The sequence below is a fragment of the Cynocephalus volans genome, chromosome 1 (assembly GCF_027409185.1).
Source record: "Cynocephalus volans isolate mCynVol1 chromosome 1, mCynVol1.pri, whole genome shotgun sequence".
Classification (NCBI taxonomy): Eukaryota; Metazoa; Chordata; class Mammalia; order Dermoptera; family Cynocephalidae; genus Cynocephalus; species Cynocephalus volans.
Window position 1 is genome coordinate 9,544,204 of NC_084460.1, and position 27,447 is coordinate 9,571,650.

General features: G+C 44.5%; 1 protein-coding gene across 2 annotated transcripts in view; it reads left to right on the top strand.

The window, feature by feature from the left end:
* The window catches only part of PCSK2 (proprotein convertase subtilisin/kexin type 2), a 276,303-nt gene extending 256,634 nt beyond the window's left edge, over window positions 1-19,669 (top strand). For both annotated transcript variants that reach the window (XM_063113126.1, XM_063113131.1), the window contains 2 exons: window positions 8,508-8,735; window positions 19,183-19,669. In XM_063113126.1, coding sequence (XP_062969196.1) covers window positions 8,508-8,735; window positions 19,183-19,669 — 715 coding nt within the window. The remainder of the gene's footprint in view (window positions 1-8,507; window positions 8,736-19,182) is intronic.
* The last annotated feature ends 7,778 nt before the right edge of the window (window positions 19,670-27,447 follow it).

Consider the following 27,447-nt stretch of genomic DNA (forward strand, 5'->3'; position numbering starts at 1 on the left):
CCCCTGTATCCTCTGTATATCCCTTGGCTATTTTACTCCAGTAATAGTCACAATTAGCTAAATAGAGGAATGTCAAATTGCCACGCTGGGTATCTAACAAGCATTTCAGAGCATGTGACAAACAAGATGCTTCTACTCAAGATTGGTTAATTCATTAGGTAAATCCACTTTTTAACACTGAGACAAAGTGGGCAGAGTCACACACTGTAGACCAAGAAATAGGTTTTATTGGGAAACCTTCCAAGCTACAGGTGAGAGGAGACCATTCCCTAAGCTCCCACCATACTACAGAGGGGCAACATATTGCTACTGCTGCACACACCTTGCATTTGAGCATCAGCCCACCTGCTCCTCTACCTTCTCTTAGTGAAGCCAGAGGCTTGCCTTATATTCAAGGAATGAACACGAGGGCTTCAGACACCACACACATGATGCGAGTGTAAATGCCAGCTGTGTAGGAAGTTGTCAGAAAATGCAGCCCCCAGCAACTTATGAGAAGTTGGATTCAGGCTCCTGGGGAAGAGAGCTGAGTTCCCCATCCCTGGCAGCAGTTGCTAGGCAACTGCAGCTTCTAGCATCACTCTCCAGGCAGCCTGTTTGTCTGTCTCCACACATGCAGTGCACTTTCTGACTTGCAAAGGAGGCATGAGTTGATTCCTAAAATAGGAAGAGACTTAGAAAGATTATCCAACTCAACCCTCTGCCTTCTAGGCGAAAAGCCATAATTATCCTTTTCCAGATAAGACCCCAAATTGAGAGCGTCTCCTCCCTTTGGACCAGCTTAAACTTTGATTCTTCTAACAAAAGTCAGGTGGAAAATTTAGGACACCAAGAGATGGACACTGGCCAAAGCCTAACTATTAAGCCACAGAGTCCCCTGCCCTGTTAAGCACAGAAACCAAAACTTACTCACATATGATGTGCATTTCCTGCAGATGAAACCGTGCATCCCGGGACCTGAGGGGGCCCTGGAGTCTGCACTGGCTTTGCTCCCTCTGGCTGCTAGCAGACAGGCAGGGGAGCCTGCTGCCTCCTGCTGAGCCTTGCAGGAACAGGGAGCAGGAGTGCCCCCAAGACAAGAAGGGCTTCTGGTCTCCCTTTCAACCTCAGAGGGCAGGACTTGACTCGCAGTCTCCTGGGATTTGGGCAAGCAAAACCTCACTTGCCCAGGCCCATACATCTACAAAGGGACAACCTAAACAAATCAAAGTGTAGAGTGAGGCTGCTGGATTCCTAAAGGGTTCATGGCTCTGCGTCGATTATTCACCATTCTTCTAGCACACGTGTGGATATCCTTACGGCAAAGAATGCTGTTGCCACTTAGGCACACTTTATTTTGGAGCAATGCTCATAAATGCTTTTTGTCACCATAAAGAGGGAATATAATGTCCCTGGCAGTAGGTGGTTCAAGCCCATTGTGGGAGCTAGTCCTAAAATTTTTCAGAACACCAACTGCCTGAGGTTAGAAGCAGACACTGACGTGAGATTTTGGTGCAAGTAATTTATTAAGGAAGGGTTCCCAGGAACGACCAGTAAGGGAAGGTTAGAGATGGGGAAGAATCCAAGCAAGGCTGCAATTTTGGGAGAACTGGTCTCACCCTAATCCCGCAGGCACTCTGGAGAGTGAATTATGCCCCAGAGTGTGTCCTACCTCAAGGCAAGGGAGCTGGGCTGTCATACTCTTGTGCTAGTCAGTCACTGGCTAAGAGCTACCCTGGAGAAGTAAACTCCAAGCCAGCTCTGGTTCTCTGCACCTGTCTCCAAGGCGGCTCCAGTAGCCAGCAGTGAAAACCATTGGTCAGGATGAAATGGCCCGAGGAGAGAGCCCAGAGGGAGGAGGAAAACAAGACCCTCCTCAGAACAGTCCTCACAGTTCATCTCTCTTTTTATCTGGGGATCGGGCAGCAGGGGGTCTCCAGTAACCTATGTGACCACAGTCAAGGTCCACTAAGAAAACATTTCCACAGCAGTTTGTATGCAATAAACAAATATCCTGTCTCAATGTATGCCCATCAGAACCTTGCAAGAGAGAGAATAAGCCCCGTGCCATGACCCCAGGAGGGAAAAGGGAAACCATTCCTCTCTCCTGACCAGTCACGACTTTTTTGTTTAATCTCATCAAGTGCTTTTCTGTCAAATGCTTGAAAATGCCTACTTGAGTCACAGGGAATAGTAATCATATCTCCAAGGGTGAGCAATCTTAGAGAAATTTTAAAGAATTTCTTTAGTGGGGGGTGACAGCCACTTTCAGATATTTAGGTTTCTCTCACATGACCTGGAGCTTCCTTTGTGGTCCTAGAGGGCTCAGATAGGTTTGAGTGGTAGATATCACAAGGAGGAAAAATTGGGGCTCGAGAGAATCATCTGAAGTCCAGTGGCCCACACATTGAGCTGAAACAATATTTTCAAAACTGACCTTCCAGGGGATGGATTTTTAATGTACACTTTTTATTGAATTATAGTATATGAAGAGAAAAGTACACAAATCATTAGGTGTAGCTCTATGACTTTTTAACAAAATGAACAGACCCATGCAACCAGCACCCAAATCAAGAGACAGACCATTACCTAAGTACCCTTATGTGCTCTTTTGCTGAACATTATGTCTGAGAGACTACTCCATGTCGTTGTGTGTACTTATAGGTCGTTAGTTCTCATTGTTAAATATCACTCCATTGTATAAATGGATATTTGGATCGTTTTCACTTTAGGGCTATTATGAATGATGTTGCTATGAACATTCTTGTACATGCATTTTGGTGAACCTATGGATGCATTTCTGTTGGGTGTATACTAGGGAGTCAAATTGCTGTGTCATGGATATACATATGCAGCTCTAGTGGATGTTGCCAAACAGTTTTCCAAAGTGGGTGTACCCATGACCTTGCCTCGAGCAGTATGTGAGAGTTGCGGTTGCTCCATGTCCTTGCCAGGGGAATCATCTTGTAGTTTAACTTGCATTTCTCTAGTAACTAGTGAAGTTGAGCACAGTGAGGAAGTTTTGAAAAAGATAGATTCCCAAGCCCTACCCAAGACTCACTGAATGCAAATCCCTAGGGATGGATGACCCAGGAATCCATCTTTTCAACCCTGTTCCTAGGGAATACTTTAAAGCAGCCAGCCCATTGCTGGTCTCTGGACTGGGGTGTGTGGACAACCACTAAGGCAGTGGCTCTGTGAACCTGTGACTCAGGGTGTTGCTGTGCAGAGTGTGGGTATCTGGACCCTACCTCTGATTAGGAGTTAGTGTTAGGTCAAGATTGAATTTGGCTGTGTAAAACAAGAAATCCAAAGAACAATAGCTTAACTGAGATGGGAGCCCAGGGCTGGTTTGGGGTGCAACTGTGAAACAGGAAATCCAACTCTTTCTAGCTTTCTTCTCTCCACCTTCATGTTCTCTAGATGTGCTGGAGCTCCAGCCATCACGTTTACATTTAAGGCAGGAAAAGTGGAAGGGCAAAGGGCAAAAATGAAGTTCACCAGCTGAGTCAATCCTGTTTAAAGAGTTTTCCAAGAAGCCCCACCCAGTGGCTTCTGCTTTTCTCATTGGCCAGAACTGTCACATGACTACCTCACACTGCAGGGGAGGCTGGGAAATGTAGTTTCATAACTGAGCACATTGCTGTTCTGAATAAAATTGAGCTTTTATTAATAAGGAAGGAGAAAGAATAGATACGGGGGAAAGACAACTGCTAGTGTCTCTCAGCATCGAAGTGGGCAATCATTCACCTTCTCTAGATCTCTACTGCCTTATCTGCAAAATATAGAAAGTTAGATTATCAATAACTAATAACTAATAATGACTTCCTGGAATATTGTAGCTCTGCTTCATAAATATTATTTCTTTAGAAAAGTTTTTTTTTAATTGGACATGTGGTGATTTTAAAGTCAAATATGCCTTAAGACATTCATTTACATACTTTTAAACATTGTGACCAATACTTGGGAAATAGTGTCTGTTCTCTTCTAACTTACTTCTATTCCCAATATATGAGATAGATTTATTTTTAATAATAATAAACTGTGTTGCGTGTCCAGCACTGTGTTAGGTACTTCACACGATCGACATTTACACCTGCAACAAACCTGTAAGGTCCTATCTCCATTTTAAAGATGGAAAGTCTGGAGCTCAGATTGTGAAGATAACTTGTCCAAGTTCACACAGTTGGATTTAGACCCCGGGGTGCCTGGGTTCCGATGCTGGGGTCCATCCTCAGCCTCACTACTGGACGTCGGAGGGGCACTGCCGCCATCTCGGGAGGGTCTCGCCACTCACTCTGTATGTGGCAGAGGCCACAGTGAATGACTTAGCTCTTCCTCAAACATCATGCACAAAATCAGTCTCCAATTACTTTAAGATGAGATTTTCCGCACCACAGCTACACCAAGGGGTCATATAAACTGAGTTTTCTCTCAAAGTTCGTAGGAGGTGGGCAAATGGGCTTGCAGAAAATTCCAGCTTGACTTACACATGGATTATTTTTTTCAGACTGAAAATAATCCAATCCTTTCAAATTATTTTTTAATCATGTCAGAATTTAGAAAATACACTCAGAATTTTAAAGATGAAAGAGATGAAAGAAAATAAATGGATCTTTTAGCACTTCAAACATCTCTCTCTCTCTCTCTTTTTTTTTTTTTTTTTTTTTGGAGGCTGGCCAGTACAGGAATCGAACCCTGGACCTTGGTGTTATCAGCACCATGCTCTAACCAACTGAGCAAACCAGCCAGCCCCAAACATCCCTTCTTATGTACGAAGAAAATGAGGCCCAGAGAAATAAAACCACTTGCTCAGGTTCACACACCTGACATTGTTCATATAAACATCAGATCCATTAAGTAGAAGGATTAAAATTCTCCTGTTGGCTCATAGAATTTACCAGATGTTAGCAGAAGTCATTCCTTCGATCTTAAAACTGCAGGTCTTTAAAACATTTGGCTTTCAATTCCTCTAAAGATGTATGTGCTCTCTTTAAATGCCCTTTGCTGCCTTGATAATTAGTAAGAAAACGTTAATTGGGGTCCAGGAGAACTTGATGCCATGGACAGAAGTACTCTGAAAGAGAATGGTGAGGGAAAATGCTCACAAATGGAAAAGCTAATCTATTCTGTTAGAAGTCAGGTTCATGATTAGCCACTTCCTAAGAGATTCTTGCTAATCTCCGGACCAGTTTCTCAAATTTCCTGATGACCAGAATCTCTGGAGTGCTTGTTAAAAACAGACACCCAAGCCCACCCCGACCGCAGAATCAGCATCGGCAGGCTATATATATCAGCACCTGCAAAGCTATATTTTTCACAAGCGTGTCCAGTGCCATCCAGAAAGGTGAGAAGCTCTCCCCTGGACTAGCTCTGCTCATGCTTGGCTGCTTAGTGAAATACCAGATGCTTGACAAGCCCATAGAATCAAAACCTCTGGGACCTGACGTCATTATTTTTTTAACCATCCTCAGATGATTCAAATCTGCATCCAAGGTTGAGAACCACCATCTCAGACTAACGTTCTCAAACTTCAGGAGGCTCATCTGGGGAGTTGTCTTAATTGCAAATTCTCAGGCCCATAACCTCCAAATGCTGATTCAGGAAGAGCTGGGAATCTACATTTGTCACCAGTGCCCAAGTGGTCTTGAGGACCACAGTGAGAACCCCTGGCTCAGTAACACAGGGGCTCCGCAGATGGCTCCGTTAGCATGATGAGCTCCCCATCATGACAACCCTCACTTTTTCAATACTGAGTTGTCTGTCTGTCCCTCTAGGATGCAGGCTGTGTGAGGGCAGGGGCCTCCCTACGACACGCCCAGCATTTGCACAGCCTGAATGTGGTCGACACTCGGTAGACATTCATGGAGCACTTCACTGTGCGGTAGCTTTCACGTATTCGTCTCATCTCCCCAACTCTCGTGTAAAACATTTGAGAACAGGGAATAACGTGTCTCGTAACTTGTCCTACAACCTCCAACAGATACTCTGTCAATTTATCTTTTATTATTTAATAACTGCTGATATGATAGGACTAAAGCTTTAAAGCAGGTCGATGCAATATCTATTTTAGCTATTTTAGTGTATTCTGTCAATTCTAAAATTGTTCAGAAGGGGGAATTAGGAGGGACCCAGTTTTACTTTACAGACATAAGCAAATGTCTGGCCACACTGACACAACTCAGTTACATCGGGGCACAGACAAAGCTCTCATTTATTTCAGAAGTGAAAGCTTCCTTGTTCTGACTCTCTCTCTCTGTCTCTCTTTCTGTCTCTCTCTTTCTCTCTCTCTGTCTCTCTCAATATCTCTCTGTCTCTCTCAATCTCTCTCTCTCTCTTTCTCATAGACCTCATGAGAATAAGTCTGCGGAGAAACATTTGAGGGAGTCCCTCTGTAGGCACTTGGAAGACAGTACATTTTCCTGGCAAAGATGAGAAATACCACACCTGCTACCCAACCCTCAGGTCATTTAGATCCTCGCTTGTCAACACTTCTGGGATTGATAAATTCATAATCCCATTCCAACAAAACATCAAGCTTTTAGCCATAATCAACTTCAGGAAGTTTCATACCATTTTCTCGGGGTCTGGGGGACCACATGTCCAAGATTTGTTCTGAATCTTTTCAAAGATACATTGACCTTTCCTGGAACTTTCTCCTTCAAAGAGAAGGTCTGCATTTTAAGAGTTTAAGGATCATTAGAACCCTTTGGCTCTTCAAGGCTTCAAACCAATGAAATTTGCATGTGTTGAGATTTTATCAAATAAGTTATGTTGCTCCTAGTCTTTTTAACTGTTTCATTTCTGAAGAGAACTGTAGTACAGAGTTTTGCCAGGACTCTCAGTAAGAAATACATTTTGCCCTGTAGACCAGCATGCACGCGCATGCACACACACACACACACACACACACACACACACACACACACACACAAGTTTTCATGAAAAGATAGTTTCCCATACTACATGCAATGCATACTTTTATTTAGTTCTATTCCACTTATTTTTTTAATGATAATCCCATTCATTAAAATACTGGTTCTCAACCTTGGCTGTCTATTGGAATGACCTGAGAAATGTTAACAATTTCCAACATCTAAGTCTCACTCACAGAGTCTTAATTTTTTTTTTTTTTTTTTGTCCTTTTTTTGTGACCGCACTCAGCCAGTGAGCGAACCAGCCATCCCTATATAGGATCCGAACCCACGGCGGGAGCGCTGCTGCGCTCCCCCCAGCGCCACACTCTCCCCAGTGAGGCGCGGGGTTGGCCCTCAGAGAGTCTTAATTAATTGGCCTGAGATGTGGCCTGAGCCACACAAGAAGATTTTAATGTGCAGCCCAGATAGCTAATCTGTGCGATAAGTTGATTTCTTGGCCCCAAAATGAGTCATGCTTGTAGTTTGAAAAACACAAACACTGAGTAATAATGGACACTAATTTTTAAAGATAGTAACATTTGCAAGCAGAATGTTTTATTCAGTGTGCCAGGGACTGCACTGGGGATACAAATATGCTGAAGATACTGTCTCTGCCCTTGAAGAACTGACAGCCTCATTTTCAAAAATAGAACACACCATGTAGCCAGCACCCAGATCAGGAAGCAGAGTGCAGCTAGCACCCAGCAGCCCCCTTCTGTCCCTTCCGTTACTACCTTCCAAGACTAACCACTAACCTGACTTCTAACAGCACAGGTTAGTTTTTTTTTATACTTTGAACAAATGGAATCATAAAGTATGTTCTCTTTTCTGTCTGGCTTCTTTAGGTCAACATTTGTATTTGTGAGATTTATCCGTGTTATTTGGAGTAGCTATAGTTCATTCATTCTCATTGCTGTATAGTATCCCACATTTTATAAGTTATACCCCAGTTGGTTTTTTTATTCCATTGGATGGGCATTTGAAGACTTTGAAGTTTGGGTTTATGAGCATTCCAGTACACATGCCTGGTGAACATATACACGTTTGCCTAGGTACATACTTAGGAATGGAATTTCTAGGCCATAGCTTAGGCATATGGACAACCTTAGAAGGTACAGCTGAACAGTTTTCCAAAGTCATTGTAACAATTTACACACCTGTCAGCAAAGTGCATGAGTTCCAGTTGCTCCCCATCTTTGTCAACTCTTGATATAGTCAGTCTCTTTCATTTTAGCCATTCCAGTGTGGTTAGAATGCTCTTTTGAGGGGCTGGGCAGGGAGCTCAGTTGGTTAGAGTATGGTGCTAGTAACACCAAGGTCCAGAGTTCAATCCCTGTACCAGCCAGCCACCAAAATAATAAAAACGATAATAATAATAATAATAATGCTCTTTTGAAATTAATTTAAGGAAAGCAAGAAGGTTTTTTTAATTGACATATATAAAGTTCTAAATAGAGAATGGACACACTCCCTTGAATTGGAAGTTCACAGATGTTCCAGAATCTTACAAGGGGTCCATGTCTGAGTGCTATTCATCCTCATCATTGTGTCTCTCCCCTCTCTCGCCCTGCCTTCCCCACCCCCCTCGCACTCTCTGCCTTCCGTATCCAGCCTGGCTCTGACCTGGCGAGACATGCAGCATCTGACCGTGCTCACCTCCAAGAGGAACCAGCTTCATGACGAGGTCCATCAGTGGCGGCGGAATGGGGTTGGCCTGGAATTTAATCACCTCTTTGGCTATGGGGTCCTTGACGCAGGCGCCATGGTGAAAATGGCTAAAGACTGGAAAACTGTGCCTGAGAGATTCCACTGTGTAGGAGGCTCCGTGCAGGACCCTGAGTAAGTGGGGGCAGCGGTTCTTTTGCTGCATGGGGTAAATACCCCAGAGACAGCACCATGGCATTGGTAACGATCTCAGATTCCCTCTCTGTGTCAGGGGCATGCCCTGGATTTGATTCAGGGACAACCAGCTTCTAGGCAGAGCTATAGAGCTGCATAACTCTAGGGAGCACCGCTTACATAGAACACAATTTTATAACTTAGAATCCCTGCTTTTAGGTGTGAGCCTTAACTGATTCGGTGACTTACACCATAATTTTTAAGTGCACAAATCAACCAGCGTAACCCAGATCCATAAACAGAAAATTACAAATATCCCAAGGCCCCCTGTGTCCGCTCCCATCATCATCTCCCCAAAGGTAACCACTATTCCCATTTCTTACTCTATAGATTATTTCCCTATTCTATACTTATGGAATCATACCCTATGTTCTCCTTTATATCTAGATTCTTTTGCTCTAATTATGTTTGTGATATCTGACCACATTTAGTGTGTACTTGTAGTTTATTCTCATTGCTAAAGAGTGTTCCAGTGTGTGACTATAACACAATTTATTCATTCTACTTGTGGGAAAATGTAAGGACTTGACTTTATTCTGAGTTAGTTGGGTTGCCATTTGGAGGAATCTGAGCAAGGAATTTTCCCCACAGAAATCAGTGGGCTGGTCAGGTGTAACTACTTCCCTTCCATCTTCCCCATCATGGCAAAAGGATTGGACAATAAGGATGCCTCTTTATTTAATTTCTCTCTTTCCATCAGTAATTTCTCTCTGGTCCATCAGTAAGATGGAGATAGCAATTATTATCATTCTCATACATGAGGCATTACTAACATGCTATGAAATGCACAGAGCTTAAGTGTGTTACAGGCATGCACCTCGTAATGATGTTTTGGTCAGTAAAGGTTCACATATACAAAGGTGATTCCATAAGATTACAGTGGAACTGAAAATTGCTATTGCCTAGTGATGTCACAGCCATCATAATGTCGTAGCCGATGCATTACTGAGGTGGGAGCACTAGGCTGTACAATACGGCCTAGGTGTGTAGTAGGCTTTACTAGGTTTGGGTAAGTACACTCTATGATGTTTGCACAGTGACAAAATTGCCGAACGATGCATTTCTCAGAACAAATCCCCTTCATTAAGTGACACATGACTGTGTTTGAATTTTGAGAAATGTATACAGCCGGGGAACTACCACCTACCACCCAATCAAGAGATGGAACATTTCTTCAACCCAGAAAGATTCCTCAAGCCCCCTTTCAGTTAGTGTCCAAACTCCATAGACAACTATTGCTTATTATTATCTCACCATAGATTAGTTTTACCAGTTCTTGGACTTTAACTAGAATCACATGGTATGGGTGCTTTTGTGTCCAGTTTCTTTTACTCAACATTAGATTTGTGAGATTCATCCAAGTGATTGTGTGTAGTAAAAGCTCATTCATTCTCACTGCTGTGTAGTATTCCACTGTGAGAATACACCTCTGTGGCTTATGCCCTTTAAATGGCAGTAAAATCCATCTCCTGACCCCCTTTAATAGCCCCCTGCTCCAGCCCTATTTCTGTTGACCATGTGAGCTTGACCAGAGCCAGCCTCTCTCAGATTTTATTTTCCTCTCCGTTCCCTTTGGTCCTGAATCCTCTGCAGCTTTTGTAGGCAGGTACCCAGACCTGAACTCAAATCTCAACTTCCCCAACTTAGGCAATACTTTTGACCTCTCTGACCCTCTAGTTTAGCAATTCCCAGCCTTCATGCCCTGACCCCCTTTGGCAGTACGGTGAAGTCTATGGACCCCACCTCAGTATGATTTTTTTTTAATTCCTTAAAGTACACAGGATTACAAAGGAAGCCAACTATATTGAAAACCAGTTACCAAAATCATTGAAAAAAACGAATTTGTGATGAAATAATATATGTCCTTTTTTTCTCAACATAAGAAGTAAAAAGCTCTAGTGGCAAGTCTAAGGTTCATAATCATTTCAGAGCAGTGAGGTGACCAGAACACCACTGCAAAGATGCACACAGTGACTGTGGCGGGACAGGAGGCCCTCCGGGCTCTTCGAGGACAAAATCTGAGGACAAAATCTGAGGAAGTGCTCACACACTGTCCTTTGTGGTCTGCTTTTGTAATCGAAAGAGAAACTAAGTTTCCATTCTAGCTTAGTGAAAACTAAGATGTAGGGTTTTTCCATATTAGACCCCCTGAATTCTGTCCAAAGGAGCCCATACAGAGCCTTCTCTTCTCTCCTTCCTCACCAGCTAAATGAAACTGATGACTCTTTCCTCCCCAAGCTGCTGGGAGACCTTAATGTCACACGAGTGTAACGCTGGCGCATAGTAGGCACTTAATAAATGTAACTTGGCTTCTCTCTCTCATCCATGACTTGAAACACTCTTAGTTCACACCTGTGGAAAGCAAGAAAGATAAATAATCTCCTAGAATTCTCGATGAAATGAAGTCCTGATTTTTACGTGAATTCCAAATTGGGAATCCTCAAAGCCTAAACCATCCTCCCACAGGTGAGCATCAGCCCATGGACTCTCGTCCCCCCATGGACAAGCGTCCTCATAGTTCACTCTCTGACCTCGTAGGTAGTGGCACCAAATGGATTACGGCAGAGCTGTGTGCTTTTTCCATGGATCAGCCCATGCTATTGCAAAGCAGCCTCCCTTCAGCACTGCCTGGGAAAGCAAACCTTCAGCCCAAGCCCTATAATAATCCAAAAACACAGAGCTGCACACATCCCGAGTGGTGCTATAAATGTCTTATAGTAAAAATAGCTACTCTGGGGCGTGTCTCACAGTTTTCTCAAAGCTGTGTCCATACATTGTTTCTGTTCAACCTCCTAGCCCTCCTCTTGGTAAGACAGGCTTCATTGAGGTCCACATGAGGTGACTGACCTGGTCAGGGTCACAGAGGCTGTATGTGTAATTAAAGGAAAGAACTAGTTTTTATGGAGCGTCCACCATGTGCCAGGCGCTTTACACACACGTAGATTTCATAGCCACCCTGTTGTTGAGGGTGTCCCTTACACTCACGCAGTCAGGGTGATGAATATCTTACAGCATTAACAACAAACTGGTCCTGTGCCATGTCTCAGGGAGAAGCACCTACTATGTGCCTGGTATATTCCAGGCCTTTCACATACACTGTATTTAATCCTTATAAAACAGGGAGGCACATCCTATCATTACTACTTTTTACAGGTAAGGGAGCTAAGATGCAGAAAGCATGAGAGATGTGCACAAGGTCCCAAAGGGCAGACCAGGACTTGAACAAGGCCCATCTGCATACAAATCCCAGCTCTTTTCATGACATAACATTGACCTTACTCAACTCCGACTGTGTACTCAGGCTTGTGTTAGAGCAGCCCTGTTGTAAGCTCAGCAGGGTCATTAGAGATGAGGGAAAGAGGCTAGGAAAGGCTGAGGGCACACCAAATGTCACCCAGCAGCTGAGTGGCCGGACTGGGCTTTGAGCCCAGCAATTCTGACTCCAGAGCCCACCCCTATGGGTAAGTTCTCAAGTATCTCAGTGATTCTGTGCTGGAGAAGGTGAGGCCTGGAGGACTTTTCCCAATAGATACTCCCCTGGGGACTCTGAAAGGCACAGCTAGTGGTGGTCGCCCCTCCCAAATTCCATAACTGCCTTTCCAGAGGCCCTGTCATTGTCAGGATCTGCAATGTCCTTTGGGAGTAACTGAACAGAGAAACAAGACTGGGAACCCCTGTCCAAATGAGGGACTGAAGGCTAAACCTACTTGCCATGCTAACTTTACCCAAAATCAGCATTAAGTGGGTAATGATGATTCTGTTTCCCTTGTTAGAGTTCAGAATAATTTCTTGTGAAATTTGGAAGGGCTGGGAGACTTTCTGCAGTGGTGATGTTCTATATCTGCACTGTCAAAGACAATACCTCATGCCTATTGAGCATGAGAAATGGGACCAGTGTGACTGAGGAACTAAAGTTTCCATTTGATTTAGTTCTAATTAATTTAAATTTAAATGGCCACATATGACTGGTGGCTACCATCTTGGACAGCTCGGCTCTAAGGCACATCTAGTAGATACACCTTATCAGGAGGGATGCTGAATAGTGCAAATAGAACGGGAAGTAGAAATTTAATAACATCAGCTCCAGGAAGGGGCATCAAGAGGTTGGGACTGCAAGAAAGCCCGGCCAGTCCACTCCAGCCTAGACCTTCCCCGGTACCCCTGGTGCCTGGGCTTACAGTTCACTGCCAACACAGACAGCACCCCAGAAGCCTGAGGGTGGCCCTGGGAGAATACTACCGAGAACCTCTAGTAAGAAATTCTCTCAGGGAGCTGCGGGACCAGCACTTCACTTCCACCATCACAGGAGTTGGCATCACTAGCCTCATTTTACAGGTGAGAAAACAGGCTCAGAAAGATCCAGTAAATGGCCCTCGTTCAAAGAAACAGCAACTCCAATGTGCATCCAGTCTGCAAGGCCCTGGGGCCTGGAACCTCCTTTCCTTATTGCAAAGAGGGAAAGACTTACAAGGTCTGCACCTTTGCAGACACTCCACCAGCAGTGGGCAGGGGCCAAAACATCCCTCGGGGGCAATGTGACTGGAGCAACATTCACATTTAGTTGCCTGTCGGCTACATGCACAATTAATGAAAAGTTGGCACTGTTGCAATATTTAGGGGAACAGTTAGCTTGGAATATACTGGGGCCTTCTTAGTCAAGGTATGTGTTGCTATCAGACCTTATTTTCTGAGATGCACTGGACAAGCAGGACAGACCTCTAACAACTTTCCAGTACTGTGGGGGTAACAGAGGGCTGGAAGGAGCCACAGTGGGAGTGAGGGAGGAGAGAGAGAGAAGGGGGACATAGGCTGAGATGAACGACAAGATATCTCCCAGTTTCTGAATGTGCTTAACACTTGATCATAATCCACATAAATGTAGAATTTGGAGCCAGAGGGAGCACTGGAAATATCTTAGTCCGTCATTTAAGGAATCTGAGGCCCACAGATGTGATCACCCTAATATATCACAGCTAACCAGGAACTTTCTCCAATACCAGCAGCATTGTTTTCAATGAAAAGAAACTGGAGAGCTAGTTTAGCACTAACTCATCTGGGCCCTCCACAAGGACAGGGACCTTGTTCACTGGCATGTCCCTAGTGCCTAGAACAGCATAGGGCACTTAGTAGACACAGGACAAATATTTTTTGAAAGAATGAAAGTAGTCATCACCTGGGTACAAGGAAAATGTCTAAAGGGTGGAAAGTGTCTAAATGGTTTGTGGACCAGCCAGCAAACTTGGGAAGAAGGCCTCACCATGTTGTGTCCCCTCGGTGCCTCCGGTCCCTCTGGTCCCTTGTCCACCCCCACAGTGCACTTGTTCTCAGATTCAGGTGAGTTAGGTCCGGCACAGCGTCACTTGCTGAAAACTCAGAGGCTGCACAGGGAGGCCGGAGAGCAACCCCAGGGCAGGCTGTGCCGCTGGGCAGAGGAGGCCCTCGCTGCATGAACCACGCTTCCCAGGGGCTGGGATAGGGGCACCAATAGCCTGAGCAGCTGTCACTTTCCATGACATGCAGGGCTGCATGGAAACAGCTTCCAAGGTGGAGTGAGGGGCGATTGTCAGGTCTGTGGGCTTCCTCAGCATTGATCTTCCCAGAGAAGGAGTCAATTTGAAAAGCAATTTTCTAGAGACTTTATCAAGAGAGTCGGCGAAGGGAGCTCAAATAGAATCAAGGGGAAAAATACAACATCCTGTGTGCCTGGTTGCGCCAGGCATGGGAACAAGCAGAGAAAACCCAGGAGTGAACTGCTCAGCACAGGGCACCCTCAACCTCCTCTGCACCCCTGAGAGAACTGTTCACTCAGCTCCATTAAGACTGTGGTGACACGTTTGATCTGACACTAAATTTTAAGTGAATTTGGAAATTAATGCTAAAGCCTGATATGAATGCCAGAAGCAGCATGGAAGAGAGAGAAAAGAGTGCTCAGCCACAAACCAGCTGTGTGGCTGGGACCAGCCCTTCTAGGCTGCAGCATCTTCCTGCATGAGTTAATGCCACCTGACTGTACCACATGGGGAGGGAGACACCTCACAATGACCGCATTCTGAGTGCTCTCGTGGGACTGCCGCTTTGCAGGCAAGTCAGGCACTCGAGAAAGAGTAGCTGTTATTATTCTAACAAAACAATCACAGCTTCACAACTTTGCCATACAATTGAGGATTCATAACACAGATTGCATTCCACAGGGCCCCCCGGAAACAACACCTGTTTCTAGGCACAAGGCAATTGACCACTTACTTGCACCGATATGCAATAAAATGAAGGTACAAGCCATCCCCAAGTCCTCAAGTTTGTCTTTCACAGGACTTGAACACCAGGCTTTTGTACATCATCTCTGTAGTATCAGAGAGGGGCTCTTAAAGCTCTTGATGCCTTATTTCTGCAGCCAGTGAGTCCCGGAGCGTGGCCTGGACACTAACACCCTGGGACTGTTTAACGTATCTCTGCAGAGCCTCCTTTTGTTCCACAAACAACAATCTCCTATTTAACCTTCATATGATTGACTTTTTCCCAGCATGTATCTCCTTTCTCCTCTACAATAAGAATGAATTTTATTCCTTTTCTTCTTGTAAAAGCAATATATGGACACTAGGAAAATCAGAAAATACAAGTGAGAAAAAAAAAAGAATAAGAAACATCTGGCAAATACTGTTTCTAGGCTCTTCCAGTGCCATCATGCTTGCTAAAAACATCACCTGTAAGAGGAGGGAATGACGGTGTCCTTTCTCTACCAAGCTTGCTGCCTTGAATTCACATCAGGCACTTAATTTAATTTCAAAGTAACAACATTCCCAGAAGAGTCCAGTCAAATGCCTCCTCTCCCAGGGGACCCAGCTCCAGTAAGCAGTTCACATGGCAGGGCAGGGATCGGGGGAGTTTTTCAAGCAGCCAAGTCCTCCATGGCACTAAACAAGCCTGACTCTCTGGGGTGACTGGTGTGGCCTCTGACCTCTGCACTCACCCCAGCTCTCAGGCCTCTAGGAAAATGTGGATTCCTGATACAAGTTAGTGTGGCTGTTCCCACTCCAACCCGCCTTTCAGCTTTCCAAGGTGCGTGGCAAGATTCCAACATTTCTCCCCACCTCCCTCCTCTGCTCCCTCGCGCCCTCACAAATGCACAGTGCTCGTTCCCACGGAAGCACCTCAGACCAGGCAACAGGTGGCTCACGTTCTACTTCCCTTGTCACCCCTGCCATCACGCCCCCTCCTTTGTCCTTGTCTCTTATGTCCACCCTATGACCCATGGAGTTCCTGGGAAAAACAGACAAGACAACCACTGTGGAAAACCAGCACGCAGCCCCTGAGGAGAGTCTCCGGGGAAGGGGACAGCTGAGAGCCATCAGCAGCCAATGCTCAATGCTGGATGGTGCACCGCCCAGGGAAGGGGGACGGAGCCGGGCGCCAGCCCCTTCTACAGAAACTCCTTTAGCCATGGTGTGCCTGAGGTTGTCCCAAGACCACTCCAGACTTGTCTTCTGTCATAAGAGATGATCTCCACACTAGAACCACCTCTTTCCTGTTAACACACAGAAACTCATTGCACGGTGGGCTGTGGATCTGATTTCCAGCTAAAGTGGCTGTCCTATCTCTGACTCTTAGCCAATCAAAGAAATGTTTTCATTTCTCCCCCAGGGAAATAATGTCACTTTTCTGCAGGAGTTTCTACAAATTGACTTGTAAAGGGACTGTCACTGTGTATCTCCAGTGCCTAAGTGCCGTGGGTGCAAATTGGGACAGAAAACACATTTTCTTAGAGTTCAGCTGGTGTTTTGAATGCTTATGATGATAGATAGGGTCTATTACATTTGACAAATGATTCGTGACATCTTATAATATATAGAATGGTTATTGCTCAGACTAAGTCTCTGGTTTTTGGCTTTTGAACTTCTGTCTTAATCTTTTCAAAGGGCCCAGACTATGGGATAGAAAAGGGGCTCCAACTCAACACAGGACTCAGACCCAGGGTCTCTCTTCCTGTCACTATTCGCACACCTCTAACTGTGCTTCTTAGAAGGTTCCAGAACCCCTCTGGCTCAACTCTAGAAGGAAAGCCCCATTCTGGGCCTGGCTGCTTTCCTGCATAGAAACCCTGTGGTAAAATGTGGTGTTTCCCTCTTACCTTAAGGTTCTGGATATTACAGAGACCTCTAGAGAGGTGGCCAGAAAACCTGCATAACAGGATGTATGCCTTCCCCAACTGCTGTTCCTGGAGCCTATGAGTCAAGGCAAAAACTGACTATTCTTGAATCAGAAACCTGAGAAATTTTCTGCGAATTGCTGTTGTTCTGGTCAGATTCAAGTTCAACATACACAATTTAGACCTGTGCTATCTGATACAGAAGCAACTAGCCACGTGGTGATTTAATAAAATTAATTAATACAAATATAATTAATTAAAATGGAATAAAATAAATTGAAAGTTCAATTCTTCACTAACACTAGCCACATTTCAATTATTCATGGGGCCAGTGACTACTGTACTGAAGAGCACAGACGTAGAATATTTCCATCATCATAGAAAGTTCTACTGGCCAGTGCTGGTCTAGATATTTGTGAATATACTATATATGTGGGTGTGCATATACACACATATCTACACACTATATATATAACCGTAGTTCATCTTCACAGCAGCTCTTCAAGGTAGGAATTGATACCCCCATTGCACGTGTAAGAACAGTGAGGCTCAGATAGTTCAAATGCCTTGCCCTCAACTGCCCCCTTAGTCTCAAGCTCTTTATGCTACCCCATGCAAATGACCACCTGCAGAACCCAAACAATGTTCTGAACAAATAGCATTTTCTTTGAGAGATCCAGGTAAAAGCCCTGGTACCCTAACCTCTGAAGTTGGCCTAATGCCTGCTTTTCTCCAAGCTGAATGATTTTCCTCAGAGCCTGGGAGCAGAGAGACCACCACTGTCACTGGGTCTCCATAACCCACAGATGCTTCACGCATCATTCAGGATCAGCATCCCAGCGGCATACACACAGCGGCACTCCATGAAAACTGATAAAGTACATAATTTTAAAGTTCCTCAGGAGAGTATTGCTTGAATTGATGAGCTGTGTGTAAGCTTCAGCAAGCTCTCCCAGGTTCGGGGCCTTGGTTCCAAGGACCGTGCAGAACCAAGGCTTGCCTCTGAGCTGGGTCTGTGACCCGTGACTTTGGATAGAGGTGTCCTACAAGATGTGTGTTTAAAAATAGCCACCATCCTGTCCTCCAAAATAGAAGTATATCAAGGAAGGATATTAGCATAGGTGATGGGCCAGGGAAGGGAAACCAAGCCTGTGCTCGGGGTTTTTTATTTGCACTCTCATTTAACCTCACAAGAACTCCCACAATAGTGCAACCTCCAGGTACTTAAATAATTTGCCCAAGCTCTCAGTGAGCACAGAAGCAGAATTCTAACCCAAATAGGTTTATTCCCAAAGTCTGGAGTCTTTCCACTACACCATGCAATCCTCAAATGTCATGTCCTTTTTATGTATCTAGCGCAAGAACCTTTGAGCATCTCATATTCAAGGAGGCCATCTCCAGAACAGAGATCAGTTATAAGGCAAGATGGCTTAGGGGATGCTTAGGCTGACCCCCCATGGGGCTCCAGCTCTATGGCCAAAGAGACCACCAAAGTCTCCTGATCTTTCATAGAATGTCTTGCTCTAGAATTAACCCAACTTCAGCAATTTTTATAATAATAATAACAATCATATTAGCAATAGCTTCTATTTATAATGGTCCTTTGCACTTTAAAAGGAAGGCGTTATGAGTTCTCAGTCTAGGTTGTCCCAAAAGTGGACCCAGCTGATAGTTTTTTGAGAGATGATCCCAGGAAACACAAGTGAGGAAGTGGAGATGCGAGACAGGGAAGAAGAAAAGGCCGATAAAGGGTGCATGAATGAACAGGTTGCCACCATCCCAGTGGGGACCCTGAATTGTCCCACTGTGGAATATTTGTCCACCACCTCCTGTCAATCATCAGTAGAGGGTTGCCCCTTAGGGGTTAAATCCCTGACACCTTTGAGCCGCAGTGCACACAAGCCGAGAAAGCTCCCATGGTGCAGGTACAGGTGCAGGGCCAGGGAAGCAGCTGGGAGATGCTCATGTCTGAAATGGGTACACAGAGCTGCAGCTGCAGAAGAAATCAGAGGTGCCTTGGGAAATGTGGGAGGGATATCAGCAGCTTCTTCTATGGTCCCCTTCTACACAGTTTCTGAATGTAGGTGATTTGCTCAGGCTCTCACTGCTGGTATGGGAATTAACCCAGGTCTGTCTGATTAACCCCAAAGCCCCTGTTCTTTCTGCTACCTGAAGCTGCCTTCAAAACCCCTCATGTGATGTGCCCACGACCTCTTACCTCTGTCCTCCTCACTTTGCCTTCAGGAAAATACCGTCCACTGGCAAGTTGGTGCTGACCCTCACAACCGATGCATGCGAGGGGAAGGAAAATTTCGTCCGCTACCTCGAGCACGTGCAAGCTGTCATCACGGTTAACGCATCCAGGAGAGGAGACCTGAACATCAACATGACTTCGCCTATGGGCACCAAGTCCATTTTACTGAGCCGGCGTCCGAGGGATGATGACTCCAAGGTGGGCTTTGACAAGTGGCCTTTCATGACCACCCACACATGGGGGGAAGACGCCCGAGGAACCTGGACCCTGGAGCTGGGGTTTGTGGGCAGCATGCCCCAGAAAGGGGTGCTGAAGGAGTGGACCCTGATGCTGCATGGCACCCAGAGTGCCCCCTACATCGACCAAGTTGTGAGGGATTACCAGTCTAAGCTGGCCATGTCCAAGAAGGAGGAGCTGGAGGAAGAGCTGGACGAAGCTGTGCAGAGAAGCCTGAAAAGCATCCTAAGCAAGAACTAACCCACCACCGCCCTCCCTCCCCCATCTCTGCCTCTGTCCTCACTCCACGTCTCTGGCAGGCACCTAGCAATTAGTGTCACCCCACACAAGCAACTCCATCTTCTGGATCTGAGGCTTTGCTCACTGTCAATGATTATTTTCATTACAAAGGAAGCAATCTTTTTTATTCCATGCCTCAATATAGTGTCCCCACCAACATCTGTGTCCTATGTGTGACTCTAAGTTCTTTATGTCTGTCATTCCAATGGGTGATATCCTGCAAACAAAACTGGGGCAGCTTTTCCAGCACATTTTTTTTTATGTCTGAGAAAGAAAAGAATGCATTTAAAAAGCCACACACAGCGACTTCAAAAACGTTTGTCCGTGGCCTCAACTGAGGAGGTGGTGGGTAACAAGAAAATCAAGGATGATGACAGAAGGTGAGCTCTGCATCTCTTAGAGCACAGGAAATGCTGAAAATTCTTTGGGAAAGATGTTTTGAATTTAGCAAGATTTGCCCGGGACGTAGATTAAGGTGGCACACAGAGCCCTAATTTCTGGAAGGGGGGAAAGAGATTCAAAAAGCATGAACACTGGAAGTTTTACCACCAACACCGAGATCGTAATTCACTCTACTCAGCCAGCATGATAAATGTGACACCTAAGTAGCTTGTCTGTCCTTCACCAGCCGCTGCTCTGAGTTATGGTAAAATGTGCTAGAGCAGCCCGGATTTCTCTCAGTTTGGGTCGAGTTCATCCCAGCCCCAATTTTCTGGGGTTTCTCACATAGGTATCCAAAAGGGAAGAAAAAATTTAAGGCAGGTCTGGCAACACATCTGATGAAGAGTAGTTTCCTAGTTTTAACATACAAATATTCCTTTTCCTAAGTCGCTTTGGAGCTTCTTAATCTGATGTAAGTTAGAGGCGAGGTGAGAATTCTTTTGACAGCTTTACACCCATATACTTGGGTTTTGATTTCTGCAAAATGTAATTGGAGAGAAACATCTTACTCCATCATGCTGTGATTTCATTGATGTGTTGGGAAATGGCCTCTGCTCTGGAAGAGGCATGTGAAGGCTGAAGGGGGCATGTTTGAACATATGAGTGGCCATCTGCCCGTGGACCTCCATCTGTGTGGAGCCTCTTCCTCCAAGAGCGAGGCATGCCAACTCATCCCCCAGTTCTTGAAGGAAGCAAGAGAAGACCTCGGTTAGGAAAGCACATAGTTACCATTTTGTCAGTTCAGAAACCCATGAGAAGTTTGACATGCAACCCAAAGGTTATAGCTTTCAATCCCAAAAGGCACCATTTAATTACCAAAATGACCTGTTGTCACCTTGTTTTCCTACTCAAGGATTGGCTTCCCATCCCCAATCCCAATACCCACCCATTCCCAAGAAATGATTTGTTCTCACCCACTTCTGGCTCTATCCCTCCCTTCCCATGGGAGCATGTAGTTCCAAAGGAGCCTGGAGTTCCTTTTCAAAGTCAGCAACTCAAGAGCACTAGGTTTGATTCCCTGAAGGTGGCAAGTTTAAGAGAAAATTCTGGAAACCCCATTTTCTTTCTTTTCCCCTCCGTATTGGCATGAATTTCTGTCTTCTCTAACACCTTGTGACCTTCCTATATCACGCTTTAAAGTGTAATGATATTTATGATTTTTAAAAGAAATTTAATACTTGTTGCAAACGTCTTTTTAAATGAGTTTAGATTTAAAGAAAAATAAAAGGAAGTCATTGAAAATCCATTTCACATTAATGGTCTGAAAATAAACCAAAGGACATTATGTGTGCATGTGTGTATAGGTGCACACAGAACTATATATATACATATGTAGACTATATACATGTGTGTATATATGTGTATATATACATACACTTGTATAAATGTATATACACACATATGCCTAAAATGTGTGTATGTGTATTTATTGAAGAAACAGACACCATATTCATCTCTAAAAGAATATTCAGAGAATATCAAGATGATTCTGGTTGAAGAAAAAGGCCAGTGAAAATTCAGGTGAAAATGTTCTTTGATTCCCATTACATCACCTCTGTAATTTTGCAGCTCTCTGTATAAACATTAAATGTCTTATATAGCAGCAAAAATATAAAATAGCTGTCCATATTTTCACAGTTGTGGTATAACTTATGAAATCAGAGAGTAACTTATCAGCTTCTTAATAGAAATGGCAAGTTTTGATATGAATATACAGTATATAAAAATATATATAATACTATATATAAATATTTGGTCTCTTTCATTTTTTGCATCAGTATTAACACTAAAATATGTCTAGCAAGTGACATTTTTATGATATCCCTAATCCTAACACAAGAGACAGTTATTTATAGTCATTTACTTTTAAAAATGAAAATAAGTGAATAACGATTAATCAGGTTAACATTGTTACTCCCTGTGACAAAGTTTTATAAGTAAATTTAGACACTGTAAATTAGGAGGTTCAACAATAAAACATGATCTTCCAGAAATTATGTGGGATGTGCTATACCTTACATGAAAATAGTTCCATTCATTCTAGGGACAGAAAATAAAAAGTTGCCCAAGAGAGATCTAAAAAGCCTGCTTTAGCAAATATGCATGAAAGGCTTATAATTAGCATATAAATCATATACAAATTATGACCTACAGAAGCATTTTTCAGATTCAGGTTACATCTATTAGTGGGCTGTAAAATCAATTTAGGAAGTCAATACCAGCATTTTTTTAATATAATAGAATAGATCATGCATAGTAAAGATAAATTTTGTTTCCTGAAATATTTGCTTCGGGGATGTGTATGTGTATACGTGTGTGTGTGAGTGTACGTACTTGCTCACGTGTAAAATACATTTCTTATTGTTGTTCACAGTCAAAAATATTTTAGAAACACTTCTAGAATATTAATACATACTTATATATGCTATATTATGTTATATATTTTATATAATAATATATAATAGTATGCAAGTATATCATGTTATAAAATATATAATTTATTCAGGCTAAACTAAGTTACACTATAGTAACAAACAGCCTCAAAATCTCAGTAGTTTAATACAACAAATTTATCATTCATGCAAATTCCAGCATTAGATGACTCCCCAAGGCCACAGACCTCCATGCAGTGACTCAAGGATCCAGGCTGCTTCAGTCTTGTGATTTGTAATCATAACACGATGCTGCTATAATCATCACACAGAAGAGAACCCAAGGAGGACTCTCATCCACTCTTCTGTGTTTAGCCTGAAGGATACACACTTGCCACTTCCACCCACTGTGTACTGGCCATTGCTGGTCACTGACCCTGCCTAAATGCAAAGCAACTGGGAAATTTAAGGCGACTAATGGAATGCGTGATGAGCATTTGAGTCTCTACCACAGAGAGTACTTAAACTCCCTTAAAACGTATTCTTCAGTCCCGATTTACATGGACACTCTCTTCATGGATAGTACCATGAACATTCTTACAAACTAGCTGTACCTTACCCCGTGTGACCATACACTAGTCCGGAAAATTCTTAAGTTATTAATAAAATATTAATATACTATATTTATCATAGTTCATTGTAAAAATAATTTATAATATTGTCCTCTGATACAATACTTATCGTACTGAATTATTAAAATCTTAAGAGAGCCTATGACTGAAAACAGATATTGAAAAGTATAAGGTCCAAAGTTTGATCTTGTGATACTGAGATACTTCTTTTCAATACTTAAGTTCAAAGATTGATTTCCAAAAAATTAAGTTTAAAAAATTGATAAAATTCTTTTAGAGTTACTACTGTATGTTACTGTTACTATCACTTATAAATTGAATAGTTTTCATGTGATCAATGCATTCATTGATTGGAGTGATTACATGAAAACCACACCGTGTCAAACCTTCAGGACACATAGCCAAACATTTTATATTTAGAGAGAGAGAAAAAGAAATGCTGAATTAGAGGAACTGGTGACTTCATAGCCAGAGTAAGTTTTTAGAGACAAAAAGTCTAATTTGATAGAAATTTCTAAAAATCAAAATGCAAAGATTAGGGACAGTGGTTGGGGGAGAGGTTGAAGGGTTTTAAAACCATTGGCACAGACTGGCTCCTGGATTAACACAGGCGATCTGCTTTGTAGCCAGCAGGTGGTTCTGTCTCCAGAGAAGGAGTAAGTCACCAGAAAGCACACGGGGCTCAGAAACACATAGAATTGGGGTGAGGAAAGCTGGCAGTGTCAGGCAGCATCAGGGTAGGGACACACACAGCTGGTGAACAGGAGAACTCCAGTCCCTGAGTTGCTGAAGTCCACAGAGGATAGAAGCCAATATACTGGGGGAGCCACTCCCGGACTGGATGCACAGAAACCATCTCCCTGCCAGCAGTCCCCTTCCAGGCCCTCCCACAGCCTCTGATGCCTTATTCAGCTTCCTGGGAATATTAACACCAGCATAAGGGATACAAGAGCATGGATCTACAGAAAGAAACCCCACTCTTTGCATTGCAGATTAATCAACTAGTGCTTGAGTTTTTCCACTCATCTCTAGTGCGCTTAATTGAACCTTTTCCTTGGGTTCAAAAAACTCTGATGGAATTTGATTTTGGATTCTCAAGGGACTAAGAATCAAAGTCTGATCTGGGGTAAATTCTCCCAGCCAACCTGCCAGCTTCGTTTTTCTTGTAGAACTTAGAAGAGAGTCACTGTTCTTGAACATGGGGATAGAACGAACTCACAGTGAGAAATGCACTCAGCCCAAAGGGCTGATGCTAAATTCCGAGTGCTCAGCCCTGCCTGGTTTGGGGTGAGGTGGGGTGGGGTGGGGTGGGAAGGTAATTAGAAATCTCAGCTCACAGAGTTTCAGACACCAGAACAGCCAAATGAGGCTGGCAATACCTTAGGTCTAATGTCAACTGTCACCAATTTCCACCAAGGAGGCTTCAGCTCTCACCATCCCAAAACAAGAAGTCCCACCTCTTTCTGCTCTCAAAGATGTCCCTCTGTACCCAAGAGGACAGCCCATGGGCAACGCCAAGCTGGATGGAGGGTGGAGGCTAAAACTGGTCTTTAACTCTTCTGGCCCCATGTCTTGGGACCACTCACTGGCCACAGGTGACAGGTAAGCCACCTGGTAAGCAGCATGCAGGTGAAGGGGGCAGGTGGGACTGGAGAAGGCACCAGCACAGTGGAGTTATGACCAGAGATGTATCTCCGGAGAGAATATAAATCTCAACTCAAAAACCCTGCATTTGAATAAAACATAAGTCAATATGGCTTTTTTATGGCATTTATTTGCTTTTATCCACACCTGAGAAAATGGAATCAGGCACCTGTTCTAATCGAGGAGGCTGAATGCTGTCCTCCATCCTCAAAGTGCCAAATGCCATATGAGCTTGGAGGTGACTTCATTCACCAGCAAGATCCCAGCCACAAGTCTACGATAGAAAAATTTTAGAATAGGGCAGGCAGGTTAGCTCAGTTGGCTAAGGCAAGGTGTTTAACCTTGGTGCTAAACCCAAGGTCAAGGGTTCACATCCCCGCACCAGCCAGCTGCCAAAAAAAACCAAAAAACAAAAAATTTCAGAATAAACTTGATTGTAATAGTTGCTTGAAGTTCCTTTCTTATAACATAAGCTTCAAGTCAAGGAGAGAGCTAAATAGCGTTTTCCAGCCTGAAGGTGGGAGGAAGAGGCAAGTAGCCATGCCAGGTTGGAAGTGCCTTCTGAGATGCAAATCGGCTTTTGTAGCAGATGCTGCTAGTGCATCCCCTGTGCTAGGGAGACAGCAAACTACAGCCCAGGGACCTGGTGCAGCCCACTGACTGTTTTTGTGCACAGTCTTGAAGGAAACAGCCGTGTATATTTGCTTTTGTACTGCCTGTAGCTGCTGTCATGCTACAACAGCGGAGTTGAAACACTGCACAGCTTATAATCTGGCCCTTTCAAGAAGAAGTTTACCAACCTCTGCCCTATATTTCCTTAGCCCATGGAGGTCCCCTATAGACCGTTTCCACACATGCCAAAGGCCACTCTGTCTCTGTGCCAGGGGCGTTCTCCAGCTGCAGAGGACACCAGGCGTGGGATGGAGCACGCCAGAGGCACCAGGCATTATCGCCCCAGGCCATCCTCAACTCAGGAAGGCAGGAGCTGGCAGATAAATACTTCAGCCTCCTTGCCTCCTTCTGGGACAAGGTGAAGATGTTCTGCCCTCTAAGAAAGGGTTCCCAGTGGGATTGAGCCCCAGTTGCCCACAGCAATGGCCTGCTCATTAATGCATCCTGTGTTGTCCCGACATTCAAATCAGTCATCTGACCTGGGTACAGGGTCATGGGAGCAAAAGACTAAAGGCACTACCTGGCAGCTGGGGCTCTCCGTGGTTCCCCCCAGGACAGCTGGCACTCTCTCACCTGAGCCACGCAGCTCTTTCTGGTAAAGCCAATGAGTAGAGACCTTGGGGTTGAAACAATCTTGACCTAATCTCAAACTTCCAGTGTCCAAGAAGCCCAGATGGCTGGTATGGGGCTGGACATGGAATGTGAGTGCCTCATGGGTCACTTCTGGTCTGCAGAACTTCAGGAAGCAGCTGGCTAACAGCCTAAAGGGAGAGGATGAAATTAATATGACCTAGAAGAAGCCTGTAAGGGGCCCATGGGGCCAGACGTCTGAGGAGGAGGCCTCCACAGCCTAGTGCAGGTGTCTCTGAGGAGATGGTAACGAGGCTGGTTCTGCATGTGCTGGGAAAACTGAAAACTAGATTCAGCTGCTGCTACAGGAAGACACTGCCACTGCCAGGGTGAAGAAGCTGTCTTGGTGCATTGGGGCTGCTGCAGCAGCGTACCATAGACCTGCAACCGTCTACACGACAGAAATGCTCTTCTCACAGTTCTGGAGGCTGGGAAGTCTAAGATCAGGTGCCAGCGGATTCAGCGTCTGGTGAGGTCCCTCTTCCTGGTTCGCACCCTAACCTCACATGGTGGGAGGGGGGAGGGGGTCTCTGAGGTTTCTTTCATAAAGGTACTAATCCCATTCATGAGGTTCGGCCCCTATGATCTAATCACCTCCCAAAGGCCCTACCTCCTACCTCACCTTGGGGGTAAGGATCTCAACATGTGAATTTGTAGGGGACACAAACATTCAGACCATAGCAGAAGCATGGCCAGGGTGATGCAGACAGCAACAGAAAGTAAACAAAAGGGAGCAGATCCCTGTCCCTCCTCCAGCCTTCGTTCTTCCCTAGCTCCCCTTTGACAGGTATTCCAGAGAGCAGCTTGCATAGCAGGAACAAGGTTGCAAAGTCCCAGCCCCCACGTCACAGAGCAGAGAAAGGCAGTTTGGAGCAAGATTCAGGAGTTTACTATCAGGCACACTGAGCTTCCTGCAGTCAAAAATTTAACAAACCACCTGTACCTAAGTCCTTGTTGAGGGTCTGTTTTGGGAGCAACCCAACTTAATTCAAATCTCAAGTTATGGTCTGATCCCAAACCTCATTAATTAGCTGTTATCTTTGGGATCTTTGCGGTTGCAAGCAACAGAGACCATCTCTAACTAAGGAAAACAAATGAGCAGTATGTCAAAGGCACTTGGGGTAGCTCAGAACTGAAGGAGAGACTGAAGAATCAGCTTAAACCATCCTAGAAAAAGGACCAAGCTTGGCGCAGGTTTAGGGACCTGGATTCACAGCAGGAACTGGGGGTGATCTTGTTAGAACACACCCATCAGAGGGCAAGCTCCAGCATCTGCAGTCTTGGTTTCTCTGACTCAGATCTCAAATTCTGACAAGAGGGAATCTGATTGGTCTAGTTTGGGTCACTT